This window comes from Oncorhynchus tshawytscha, unplaced genomic scaffold, assembly GCF_018296145.1.
Source record: "Oncorhynchus tshawytscha isolate Ot180627B unplaced genomic scaffold, Otsh_v2.0 Un_contig_3519_pilon_pilon, whole genome shotgun sequence".
In the NCBI taxonomy this organism is placed as follows: Eukaryota; Metazoa; Chordata; class Actinopteri; order Salmoniformes; family Salmonidae; genus Oncorhynchus; species Oncorhynchus tshawytscha.
Window position 1 is genome coordinate 167,513 of NW_024609629.1, and position 14,098 is coordinate 181,610.

General features: G+C 43.7%; 1 protein-coding gene across 2 annotated transcripts; it reads left to right on the plus strand.

Annotated features, from left to right (window-relative positions):
• The first annotated feature begins 5,866 nt into the window (after window positions 1-5,866).
• Window positions 5,867-9,893, plus strand: LOC121845328 (gastrula zinc finger protein XlCGF26.1-like). Of its 2 annotated transcripts, none has more exons than XM_042316470.1 (3): window positions 5,867-5,944; window positions 6,570-7,122; window positions 7,687-9,893. In XM_042316470.1, exons 1-3 carry the CDS (start codon window positions 5,925-5,927, stop codon window positions 9,163-9,165), a joined length of 2,052 nt encoding a protein of 683 aa, XP_042172404.1. In that variant the 5' UTR covers window positions 5,867-5,924; the 3' UTR covers window positions 9,166-9,893. The 2 variants fall into 2 exon arrangements, with proteins under 2 accessions (XP_042172404.1, XP_042172405.1); XM_042316471.1 differs by having other exon boundaries at window positions 5,932-6,011.
• Window positions 9,894-14,098: the final 4,205 nt, after the last annotated feature.

Here is a 14,098-nt window from a genome sequence, read left to right on the forward strand (position 1 = left end):
ATGTTGTTGGGGTAATTATTTTTCTAGTTCTTTGAGTATTTAGTTTTATGCATAAATAAGGGTCCTAGGCAGGGGTCAAAGTTAGCCGGTGTGCGACCTGGAAAATACATAGTTGGGGGTACACCGTACCGGTAAAATGTGAACCAATCACAATCATTTCTAAGAAATGCCAAGAAAACTAGAGAAAATTACACCATTATTTATCAATACCGCATGTCAGCTGCATGAAAATGACTGATTTGACTTGAAAACTGGCAGTAAAACCCTCAAAATTGCATTGTAATTCCGCGAGAACACTAAAATGTTGCCAACGCGGCACGTACAACAGTGGATGCATCAATTCAGGCGACAGGTGTCCTGGGCCTAATGACCACAACTGAGTAACTCTTTATATTCTTCAAATTGTGGCTGTTTGGATGCTGGAATTATTTTGTGAAAATCTAATTTTATTTATCACTTGTGCCGAATACAACTTGACAGTGAAATGATTAATTACAAACCTTTCCCAACAATGCAGAGTAAAAAATAAAAATTTTTTAAATAGTAACAAGGAATAATAGATAAGCTACAGTTTATACAGGCAGTACTAGATCAATGTGGAGCTATATACAGGGAGTACCCGATCAATATACAGGGAGTACCAGATCAATGTGCAGAGGTACAATATGGTACATGAAGGCAGGGTGAAGTGACAGGGTGAAGTGACTAAGCATCAGGATAGATACTATTTTATTTATTGATCTGTTGTTTTACCAGGTAAGTTGACTGAGAACACATTCTCATTTGCAGCAACGACCTGGGGAATAGTTACAGGGGAGAGGAGGGGGATGAATGAAGCCAATTGTAAACTGGGGATTATTTGGTGACCGTGATGGTTTGAGGACCAGATTGGGAATTTACCCAGGACACTGGGGTTAACACCCCTTACTCTTGCAATAATTGCCATAGGATCTTTAATGACCTCAGAGAGTCAGGACACCCGTTTAACATCCCATCCAAAAGACATCACCCTACACAGGGCAGTGTCCCCAATCACTGCCCTGGGATATTGTTTAGACCAGAGGAAAGAGTGCCTCATACTGGCCCTCCAACACCACTTCCAGCAGCATCTGGTCTCCCATCCAGGAACTGACCAGGACCAACCCTGCTTAGCTTCAGAAGCAAGCCAGCAGTGGTATGCAGGGTGGCTGCTGGCTGCATACGAGTAAATTAAGGAACAGCAGCGTGCCTATGTTGTGTTTGTGAATGTGTGAGGGTTTTGTGTGGGAGTGTAGTGTGTATATGGTGTACATACAGTACCAGTCAAAAGTTTTAGAACACCTAATCATTCAAGGGGTTTTTCTTTATTTGTACTATTTTCTACATTGTAGAAAAATAGTGAAGACATCAAAACTATGAAATAACACAAATGGAATCATGTAGTAACCAAAAAGTGTAAAACAAATCTAAATAGATTTTTAGATTCTTCAAAGAAGCCACCCTTTGCCTTGACGACAGCTTTGTGATAGGAGAAAACTGAGGATGGGAAACATTTGGAAAAGCTCCAGTGCCCTCCACTAATATTGGCACCCTTGGTAGATATGAGAAAAACGGGTTGTGAAAAAAAAAAAGTTTATTGTTTATCCTCTTGCTCTTTTATTCAAAATATTCACAAAAATCGAACCTTTAATTAAAGAAAAAATCATTGAAAGAAAAAATAAATTCTAATCATAAAACAAATATTTTCTCAAATATATGCGACACAATTATTGGCACCCCTTCATTCAATACTTTGTGCAACAGGCAACAGAGAACACATGGCAAGGGATCTGAGACCATTCCTCCATACAGAATCTCTCCAGATCCTTCAGATTCCCAGGTCCACACTCGTGGACTCTCCTCTTTAACTCATCCCACTGGTTTTCTATGGGGTTTGAGTCAGGGGACTTGGATGGCAAAACCTTGATTATGTGGTCAGTGAACCATTTTTGTATTGATTTTGAGTTGTGCTTTGGATCACTGTCCTGCTGGAAGATCCAACCACGGCCCAGTTTAAGCTTCCTAGCAGAGGCAGTCAGGTTTTGATTTAATATCTGCTGGTACATGAGGGAGTCCATGATACCATGTATCCTAACAATTAGTCCTGGGCCTTTGGAAGAAAAACAATCCCAGAACATCAAAGAGCCACCACCAGACTTCACAGTGGGGATAAGGTACTTTCTGCATGGAAATCTTTCTGTCTACGCCAAGCCCACCTCTGGTGATTGTTTCCAAAAAGCTCTAGAACCTGGTATAGAACCATAGAACCCAGTCCCACTGAAAGTTCCAGTAACGTTTGGCCAACTGTAGGCGCTTGAGTTTGTTGTTTGATGACAGCTGTTTGTTGTTTGTGGTTTCATGGCAACCCTCCCAAACATCTTGTGGTTATGTACAGTTAGGTGGCGTCGGATCGTAGTTTTGGACCCCAAGACCCAACTCACTTTCTGACCCCAAGACCCAACTCACATCTACATTTCTTCAGCTGTGATCCTTGGACATTTTTGGGCCAAGCGAACCATCCTCCTCACGGTGCGTGGGGTCAATATAGAAACACGTCCTCTTCCAGGCCGATTTGTTAACATTTTCAGTTGCTTTAAACTTCTTAATTATCGCCCTGATAGTGGAAATGGGCATTTTCAACCGTTGAGCTATTTTCTGATAGCCATTTCCTGATTTGTGCAGCTCGACAACCTTTTTGTCGCACATCATTACTGTATTCTCAGGTCTTTCCCATGGTGATGGTTGACTATGAGAACTTGGCCTCTGTGTCACCTCATATTTATACCCCAGTGAAACAGGAAGCTTACTTCTTAAGTGTTCCTAATCACCCAGGTTATCTTAAATGTAGCATATGAATGGGAATATATGTCAGTTAGATATTACTCATAAGAATTTCTAGGGGTGCCAATAATTGATCACCCAGGTTATCTTAAATGTAGCATATGAATGGGAATATACGTCAGTTAGATTTTACTCATAAGAATTTCTAGGGGTGCCAATAATTGATCACCCAGGTTATCTTAAATGTAGCATATGAATGGGAATATACGTCAGTTAGATTTTACTCATAAGAATTTCTAGGGGTGCCAATAATTGATCACCCAGGTTATCTTAAATGTAGCATATGAATGGGAATATACGTCAGTTAGATTTTACTCATAAGAATTTCTAGGGGTGCCATAATTGATCACCCAGGTTATCTTAAATGTAGCATATGAATGGGAATATACCAGTTAGATTTTACTCATAAGAATTTCTAGGGGTGCCAATAATTGATCACCCAGGTTATCTTAAATGTAGCATATGAATGGGAATATACGTCAGTTAGATTTTACTCATAAGAATTTCTAGGGGTGCCAATAATTGATCACCCAGGTTATCTTAAATGTAGCATATGAATGGGAATATACGTCAGTTAGATTTTACTCATAAGAATTTCTAGGGGTGCCAATAATTGATCACCCAGGTTATCTTAAATGTAGCATATGAATCTCAGTTAGATTTTACTCATAAGAATTTCTAGGGGTGCCAATAATTGATCACCCAGGTTATCTTAAATGTAGCATATGAATGGGAATATACGTCAGTTAGATTTTACTCATAAGAATTTCTAGGGGTGCCAATAATTGATCACCCAGGTTATCTTAAATGTAGCATATGAATGGGAATATACGTCAGTTAGATTTTACTCATAAGAATTTCTAGGGGTGCCAATAATTGATCACCCAGGTTATCTTAAATGTAGCATATGAATGGGAATATACGTCAGTTAGATTTTACTCATAAGAATTTCTAGGGGTGCCAATAATTGTGGCAAACATATTTTCGAGAAAAATATAAACACTGCTTTACAAAATTAAGGGAACACTAAAATAACACATCCTAGATCTGAATGAATGAAATATTCTTATTAAATACTTTTATTTTTACATAGTTGAATGTGGAGGATGTTGCAGGCAGCAGAACGTTCTCCACGGCGTCTCCAGACTGTCACGTCTGTCACATGTGCTTAGTGTGAACCTGCTTTCATCTGTGAAGAGCACAGGGCGCCAGTGGCGAATTTGCCAATCTTGGTGTTCTCTGGCAAATGCCAAACATCCTGCATGGTGTTGGGCTGTAAGCACAACCCCACCTGTGGACGTCGGGCCCTCATACCACCCTCATGGAGTCTGTTTCTGACAGTTTGAGCAGACACATGTACATTTGTGGCCTGCTGGAGGTCATTTTGCAGGGCTCTGGCAGTGCTCCTCCTGCTCCTCCTTGCACAAAGGCGGAGGTAGCGGTCCTGCTGCTGGTTTGTTGCCCTCCTACGACCTCCTCCACGTCTCCTGATGTACTGGCCTGTCTCCTGGTAGCGCCTCCATGCTCTGGACACTACGCTGACAGACACAGCAAACCTTCTTGCCACAGCTCGCATTGATGTGTCATCCTGGATGAGCTGCACTACCTGAGCCACTTGTGTGGGTTGTAGACTCCGTCTCATGCTACCACTAGAGTGAAAGCACCGCCAGCATTCAAAAGTGACCAAAACATCAGCCAGGAAGCATAGGAACTGAGAAGTGGTCTGTGGTCACCACCTGCGGAAACACTCCTTTATTGGGGGTGTCTTGCTAATTGCCTAGAATTTCCACCTGTTGTCTATTCCATTTGCACAACAGCATGTGAAATGTATTGTCAATCAGTGTTGCTTCCTAAGTGGACAGTTTGATTTCACAGAAGTGTGATTGACTTGGAGTTACATTGTGTTGTTTAAGTGTTCCCTTTATTTTTTTTGAACAGTGTAATTAATTTATTTCACTTTTTTTCTCCAATCATTTTACTTCAATTAAAGGTTAGATTTTTGTGAATGTTGGAATGAAAGACCAAGAGGATAAACAGCAAATAAATGTTTTTCACAGCCCGTTTTGCTCATATTTACCAAGGGTGTCAATATTAGTGGAGGGCACTGTATGAACCTTTGGTCCTGAATACAAACTGTTATGTTTGGGGGAAATCCAATACAACACATTAATGAGTACCACTCTCCATATTTTCAAGCACAGTGGTGGCTGCATCATGTTATGGGTATGCTTGTAATCGATAAGGACTGGAGTTTTAGAATGGAGCCAAGCACAGGCAAAATCCTAGAGGAAAACCTGGTTCAGTCTGCTTTTCACCAGACACTGAGAGATGAATACACCTTTCAGCAAGACAATAACCTAAAACACAAGGCCAAACCTACACTGTAGTTGCTTACCAAGAAGACAGGGAATGTTCCTGAGTGGCTGAGTTATAGTTTTGACTTAAACGTATATATGAAAATCTATGGCAAGACCTGAAAATGGTTGTCTTGCAATCATCAAAAACCAATTTGACAGATTTTGAAGAATTTTGAAAAGAATAATGGGCAAATGTTGCACAATCCAGGTGTGGAACGCTCTTAGAGACTTACCCAGAAAGGTGCTGCTACAAAGTATTGACACAGGGGTATGAATACTAATGTAAACAAAATATTTCAGTATTTTAATTTTCAATAAATTTGAACACATTTCTAAAAACATGTTTTCACTATGTGTAATCTATGCATCTATATGTCATTTTATGAATAGACAAGTAAAAAAAAAAAAAACATGGTAGGGCTCATACCGGTAACAAATTGAATTTCACCCCTGGTCCTAGGTACATGATGCCTTGTGTTGTCTATATCATGTCCACCTAATAAACAGGTGATTGTTGATAACATGGTTCTGTCATTTAATGAGGAAATAGCTTCTACTGTATGGCACAACTTATCCTATCATTCACCGGAAGAGAGAGAAGGGATGGAGTGGAGTGGGTGTGAAGGTTTGAAGAAATGTCAAGTCTTGAAATAGGGGCTTTTATTTAGAAGGATTTCTTATTACCATACCGGAAATGACGCCATCGACATGCTCCCCGAGGTCAAAAGGTATACATCAGAACACATCGGAAGGAAAGTCACAGACGATATAATAAAACATATTTAGAGTAATCAGGTATTTCGTATGCGTATATAACGAAATTATATTCGCTTTGTCGATAGGCATAGCCAGAACCATGTAGTCGTAAGCTAGCTAGGTCCACATGGATAGCTATAGCTAAGTTAGCCCACGCTGATCTAGCTAGCTCCGCTAACGTTAGCTGCCTTGTACACCGCTAGCTATCTAGCTGTAGTTGTTGTAGCGTGGACTGTAAAATAAACCCAATCTTACAGTCCACACTATAACAGCTATTGGGTTTATTATGCTTGCTAGTTACGTCCCGACTGATTTGCTCCAATGTTGGGATTGATTTGGGTCCCCTAAACAACATGAATAGAATAGCTAAGTAACTAGCTAGCCAGCTAACTCATGCTAACAGAGCAATGGCCACGTTCCAGGCTGATCTCAAAACGGCTGGTTATATGGTTTAAATATCAGCTAATGAGGACATACAGATGAGTGGTTTTACAGATGAGTGTTTTGGATCAGTAATGAGGACATCAGATGAGTGTTTTTTAAATATTTTGACAGGTTCTCAGATGAGTGTTTTGATGTATACATCTTTTTTTACAGGTTCTCTAAAGTCCTGCCATTGACTGCATTGTCGTTGTTGCCACACGAGCAGAACAATATGAATCCACTCAGTTCAGAGAAGGAAACATTGATGGATGAAATTGAAAAGAGTTTATGGAATTTAACTGAGGACAATTTACGCTACCTGTGTGAACGGTGTGGAATGGATGGCTCTGAAATTAAAGGGATGAATCATCGCTTATTAAGGCGTAAAGTCATGGAGGAAATGTGGGACAATACGGAGTCAATGAAATCAGAGGAGCAGGGAATGTCTTGGTTAGTCCAACTGAAAGAGGACATCAGGAGGACACAGGAGGAGGGTAGCAGTGCACTCATGAGTCCCGGCCAATCAGATGACGTAGACCGGAATGAAGAACACAACAAGGGGGACAGGGATTGGTTGCCTAGCAACGGACTGACAGCGGAACCCTTGCATCCCAGCCAATGTGATGATGATGCTGTAGACTGCGATGAAGATTGGAATGAAGAGGGAGGAGCTGGGTTGCTTAGCAATGGACTGGAGGCGGAGTCAGCTCCAGAGAGCCACAGTTACGTGAGTATTTCCCAGTCAGAAAGTGTTTTGTTTGTCAACAATCTTCCCCTTGATTCCTTGACCTCCTATAAATGCATTGAAGGAGAATATCTGAGGTTCCTCCTCTTGGGACTTTTATCCTCCAATGTATTTTAAGACGAACCAAGTAATCAAAGATGATGGGAATCAAGGAATGACCTTTGAGATCACCTTTTAAAAATTAAAAATAAACATTTTAGTCACTTAGCAGACACTCTTATCCAGAGAGACTTACATTTCATTTAACTAGGCAAGTCAGTTAAGAGCAAATTCTTATTTGCAGTGACGGCCTAACCCCGGCCAAACCCTAACCCGGACGGCGCTGGGCCAATTGTGCGCCGCCCTAACATGAGCAATTTGGGTTAAGTGCCTTGCTTAAGGGCACTTTGACAGATTTTTCACTTTGTCGGCTTGAGGATTCAAACCAGCAACCTTTCGGTTATTGGTCCAATGCTCTTAATCACTAGGCTACATTTTGAGACTTCACAATTCCTTGACAAGTACGAGAGTGTTTCTCACCCTGATTCTCTATTTTAATGATTTCAGGACAAGCCTCCACCACCCCCCTCCCCTCTCCCAGAGTCTCCGGGTCGTGCCTCTCCCAGCAGGGCAGTATTGTGTGGTCTGAAGAGGGTGTCTGTACGGCTCGACGACTGCAGGAAGACACCAAGGCAGAGTAGCCATATAATACACAAGACAACACAGACGGGAGAGAAACCCCACAGCTGGTCTAATGCTGAACAACACAAAACCCTCTCAGGAGACAGGCCTGGCTCCCACATCTGTGATCACTGTGGGAAGAATTTTGTCACAGCTACGAATCTGAAAACACATTTACTGTGTCTGTCTGGAGAGAAACCTTACATGTGCTCTGAATGTGGAAAGAGATTCACGCAGGCCGGCAATCTTAAGAGACACCAGAGAACTCATACTGGGGAGAAGCCGTTTGTTTGTCCTCGTTGTGGGAAAGACTACAATGATTCTGGAAACTTAAAGAAACACATGAGGTCCCATGCTGTTAAACAACACACAGGGAACCCCAAAGTGAAACCTTACCTCTGCTCTGATTGTGGGAAGCAATTCATTGGAAAACAAAGCCTTGAATATCACCGAGAGGTTTTTCACACAGATCACCCTCACCGCTGTGGTCAATGTAAGAAGAGCTTCATAACTGCAGGAAGGCTGGAATCGCACATAAAAACAAGGCACCCGCCAAGTGATCCTCTGAAGAATCCACATGTGTGCTTGGAATGTGGAAGGGGATTCCCTGTGGCTGCTAGTCTTAAAAGACACCTGAGAATTCATTCTGAGGAGAAACCGTACTCCTGCCCTCAGTGTGGAAACAGTTACAGTGATCGTGGAAATTTAAAGAAACACATCAGAACTCACACAGAAGAGAAACCCTACCACTGCCTGGTGTGCGGGATGAAGTTCCGTCATACAAAAACGTTACAACGGCATCACCAGGAGAACCACAAGGGGGAGACACTGGGTCCCATCCACAGGCACCAAGACCCTCTTCCATGCCCCCACTGCGGGGAGGTGTTCTCTACCAAGGCTCTTCTAAAGGATCATGTACGGACCCACCCTAGCCGGGTCCACTGCTCCCAGTGCGACAAGACCTTTTCCAATAAAGGTAACTTACTTGTTCATCAGAGGAAACACACTGGAGAGAGGCCTTACCTTTGCCCTCAGTGTGGGAAGAGTTTCTCTCTGGCAGGTAGTCTAAAACTTCATCTCCGGATTCATGCGGGTGAGAAACCTTACTGCTGTACTTACTGTGACAAGAGATTCACAAGGAAGGGCCACTGCAATAGCCACATGCGAATCCACACTGGAGAGAAACCGTACCAATGCCCTGACTGCGGGAGGAGGTTTGCTGACGGTAACGTCCTGAAAAACCACCGGCGTACCCACACAGGAGAGAAACCGTTCCAGTGCCGCATGTGTGATAAAGCCTTCGCCCAGTTGACCAGTCTGAAGAAACATCAGGAGACACACAGCCATAATCACACTGTAAGATAAAGCCTTGGCCCAGTTGAGCAGTATGAAGAAACATCAGGAGACACAAATCCAGCCCGTCTCTGTCGGGAATCGCTACGTACCATACAATCAGTCCATCCCTAATACTTACCCACCCTGTCCCTTTGGCCCTCACCATGTTGGCAGTTCTAGGGAGGGATTTGGGACCAGGGGACTGAAGTTACCAGAGACAAACAGCTGTAAATACAACTTTGTATCGCCGACTTCCTCTCATTAGGGGCCATCGGAAGGCATTGGATCAGGTGTCTTCTTGATCTCTGGTTTTAAAAGACTTGTCAGCAATCTTACCAACCATGACCAGTTCATTTTAAATGACAAATGTGGGTATCCTGTTAGCCTGACATCCAGACCTGTTAGCCTGACATCCAGACCTGTTAGCCTGACATCCAGACCTGTTAGCCTGACATCCAGACCTGTTTTGTGCTAAAATTCCACTCTCCATGCCATGTTTGGCATATTAGAATTAGAAAACTGGATACTGTGTGGAATGTAAGCACAACTAGACTGCTACCCAGGCTAATATCTTGTATGTCTAACAAATCATATTTTTTTTCTGTCTCAAACTGAAATGATTCTGCTCGGCTCCCCGTTCAAGTTGAGTTTACATTTTAGCCCTGGAGTTTTGGTATTAACTGTGGATGTTTAGATATGTTGTCCATTTGAATTTATTGCTGAACCCCAACTACAGTTAATAAAAATGGTGACAGCAATGTGTTGTTGGAGTTGATTTTTGAGTAAGAAGGTTTAGGGTCCTAGCATAACCACGGGTCCTAGTTTAACCTAGGGTCCTAGTATAACCTAGGGTCCTAGTATAACCTAGGGTCCTGGCATAACCTAGGGTCCTAGTATAACCTAGGGTCCTGGCATAACCTAGGGTCCTAGCATAACCTAGGGTTCAAGTATAACCTAGGGTCCTGGCATAACCTAGGGTCACAGCATAACCTAGGGTTCAAGCTGTAGTAGGATGTCCCTGCAAGGAGCTGCTGTCGCGCAGAATCATCTACTGGCTTTTTACTGTCTCACTCTGCCTAACCTGGTTTACAGCTTTGGACAAGGTAAACTGGGAATCCAACTGTGACTTTTCAGAAAGTGATATATTTCTTATTCCCACTATAATCCGATCTCGGATCAGCTCTTCCCTGAGCGCGCCAAACTGACAATGTTCTGCTAGTTTGTGAACAGCTGTGATAAAACTGTCGGTGGTTTCACCCTGCTCCTGTTTGCGCATATTAAACCTAGCTCTCTCAAATATAATGTTGCGTCTCCCTACAAAATGCGTTTCAAAACAGTCTTTAACGGCACTGTAGTTAAGTTTCTCTTCCTCGGTCAACGTTGAAGCATTTAATATATCCTCGGCTTCATCACCCATAGACTAGATCAGTGTATTAACTTGAAAATGCCTCATTTTTCACGTTTAAGTCTGATACTACCCTGTACCTTTCAAAGCGCCTGATCCATTTCGGCCAGTTTTGAATGTCCATACAAGCAAAATTCTCCGGGGACTAATGCGAAATCTGTCAGCACAAGCCACTGGCCTGTCCGTGTTTGTGTTTGCGCCAGAGCCCGTTGAACTTGGAGTCGCAAAACCCTGAAATCCCGCCAGCTTCTTCCTCTTGCGACAGTCCTTGCTCGTTAGCTAGCAAAATAATGATATGCGCTGTTTTATCTCCAACACTGTGCCCTCCCTGCTTTGAAACAACCTGAATGTATGATTTACTTGGGACGTTCTTCACGTTTATGTGAATTTTAAAGCCACTTCTGACACCATGTAGTATTATTTAAAATAAGGACGCACGACAACGAGGTTCTAGCTCCAGCCTGCTTACTAAACTAAACCTCGCATGTCCTACATAGGTACGGATACCACCAAGGTCTCGTACCTATGTATGACATGCGAGGTTTTTGCTCTCTACAAACAAAAAACTATACTGGCACAGTAATACGATTTTACCAGTGGTAGGGCACTTGGCGATTAAACTGGAGAGTAAAGACAAAAGTGCCATCCAGCCTGTCTTCGTCATTGAGTCTCTAGCCAGACCGTTGCTGGGGCTACCAGCAATTGGAAGCATTGCAACTCATTGAGAGAGTGAGCAAACTGGAGGACCCAGGTGAGGTTTTCAAAAATAAATTCCCAAAAGTGTTTTCTGGTCTAGGAAGGATAGAAGGTGACTACAAAATCCGCCTGAAAGAGGATGCCCTCCTATGCCCTTACCACCCCCCGCCGGGTGCCAATCCCTTTATTGGCCAGAGTAAAGGAAGAGTTGGGGAGGATGGAAGACATTGGGGCGGTGTCTAAAATAGAGAGTCCCACAGACTGGTGTGCAGGGATGGTGGTGGTCCCAAAAGCCAATGGGGACATAAGGATCTGTGTGGACATGACTAAATTGAATGAGGCACTCTGCAGAGAGAGACACATCATACCATCAGTGGAGCAGTCACTGGCTCAGTTGGATGCCTCACAAGTCTTCATGCCCGCTCAGGTTTCTGGCAGATACCGCTGTCATCACAGAGTAGGACACTCACAACGGTTATAACACCGATTGGCCGGTACTGTTTTCATGTTTTGCCATTTGGAATCGCTTCCGGTCCTGAGCATTTCCAAAGACCCATGTCCCAGCTGTTGGATGGGCTGAGTGGCGTCATAGTCCATGCGGACGATGTGCTCGTGTGCGGAAGGGACAGAGCAGAACATGATGAAACCCGACTACAGGATACCAGGACCTTCTTAGGCAATGGCCACATATGTGGGTAAGTCCCTCCCACAGTTTTCAGATACAACCAAACCTCTGAGAGACTTACTATAGCCAAAGAGAATGACTGGTCATGGGGTCACATGCAACAGGTGGAGACCTGGCCTCACAGAGAGTGCTGGCCCAGTACCTTCCCCATGCTAAGACAAAAGTATCAGCAGATGCATCATCCTTTGGGCTAAGGGGCGGTCCTCACACAGATGCAGGACAACATGGAGTGGCGTCCAACAGCATACATCTCCCAAAGCTTATCCGACACAGAGCAAAGATATGCTCAAGTGGAGAAGGAGGCGTTGGCTATCACATGGGCATGTGAAAGGCTCAGCCAATACCTTATTGGCCTGCAGTTTACAGCAGAGACTGACCACAAACCACTGTTGGCTCTGTTAGGGACAAAAGCACTGGACGACTTGCCTCCCAGAGTTCTGCGCTTCCGCCTCAGATTACTGAGGTTCACCTACAAGATGGTGTATGTGCCAGGGAAGGCACTGATCACAGCAGATGCACTCTAGGGCCCCAATTAAACATCCATTATCAGAGGAGGAGCAATGTCTAGAGGGTGACGTACAGGTATCCATTAATACAATAAGGGACAGTCCACCTGCATCTCAGACCAAACTGCAGCAGATTGCAGAGGAGCAACAACAAGACTACATCTGCCAACAGATAGTGCATCAGTGCAAAAAGGGATGGCCCAGAACTGCCTCAACTGCTGAAGCCCTATTGGGTGCACCAAAGTGACTTCCACTGTAATGGAGACCTTCTCATGAAAGGACAACAGCAATGGCATTCGAAAGCATAATGTTAACTTTCACAGCTATGCGGACGACACATAGCTGTACATTTCGATGAAACATGGTGAAGCCCCCATGTTTCCTACCCTGGAAGCCTGTGTTTCAGACATAAGGAAGTAGATGGCGACAATATTTTCACTTTTAAACTCGGACATAACAGAGATGCTAGTGCTAAAGTACCATGAAACAAAGATATCTTCTGTTGGATCTGACAATTCATCTTGATGGTTGTACTGTTAAAGGTGTGTACTTAAAAAAATAAAAAACATTTTTTAACACTCTACTCAACACTTTGGATGCAGTCTATCACAGTGCCATCCGTTTTGTCACCAAAGCCTCATATACTACCCACCACTGCGACCTGCACGCTCTGGTTGGCTGGCCCTCGCTTCATACTCGTTACCAAACCCACTGGCTCCAGGTCATCTACAAGTCTCTTCTAGGTAAAGCCCCGCCTTATCTCAGCTCACTGGTCACCATAGCAGTACCCACCCATAGCACGCGCCCCAGCAGGTATATCTCACTGGTCACCCCCAAGCCAATTCTTCCTTTGGGATGAGTAATGCAAGATACGGAGACATTATTAAAGTGGCTAGTGTTTTAGCCTCAAAACCGCAGACCAGTCTAACCAAGCCAGCCCAGGAGCTTCACATCCAGCTTCTTCACCTGTTGGATTATCGGAGACCAGCCACCCAGACAGCTGATGAAACTGACAAGTATTTCTGCCTGTAATGAAGCCCTTTTGTGGGGAAAAACTCATTTTGATTGGCTGTGCCTGGCTGCCCAGTGGGTGGGCCTGGATCCCCATTGGGTGGGCCTGGCTAACCAGTGGGTGGGCCCTGGATCCCCATTGGGTGGGCCTGGCTAACCAGTGGGTGGGCCTTGGATCCCCAGTGGGTGGGCCTACACACTCCCAAGCCAACCCATGGCTTCACCCATGCCCAGTCATGTGAAATCCAGATTAAGTCCTCATGAATTTATTTCAATTGATTGATTTCCTTATATGAACTGTAACTCTGTAAAATCATTGAAGATTGTTGCATGTTGCTTTTATATTTTTGTTCAGTATATTTCGCCGCCGTTGTGACTGTTGTCTTTTTGTCATCTCGGCCTCACTGTAATATCACGGCGGCGTATGAATGAATGGCTTTATAGAGCAATCAACGCAATTATCACAACAAAGGTTGTAATATGCCTTTTTTTTACTGGCCCCAGTGATTTTACCCGCTCACCGCTACTGCTTTAAGAGCCGCAAAACGAGCAGCAACGCTCCTCAGGGTGTAAACTCTGTGGATTTGGAAAGTAGAAGTGCTCCTGAGTAGAATGGATCCCCTTTTACTGTGACACAATGTACAGACAATTATGTACAGT

What these genes read in the sequence shown, in the direction of transcription:
- LOC121845328 (XM_042316470.1), top strand. Translation starts at nt 5,925, where the DNA reads ATGCTCCCCGAGGTCAAAAG. An exon ending in ATGCTCCCCGAGGTCAAAAG is followed by an intron (nt 5,945 to 6,569) that starts GTATACATCAGA and finishes CTTTTTTTACAG; the next exon opens with GTTCTCTAAAGTCCTGCCAT. An exon ending in CTCCAGAGAGCCACAGTTAC is followed by an intron (nt 7,123 to 7,686) that starts GTGAGTATTTCC and finishes TAATGATTTCAG; the next exon opens with GACAAGCCTCCACCACCCCC.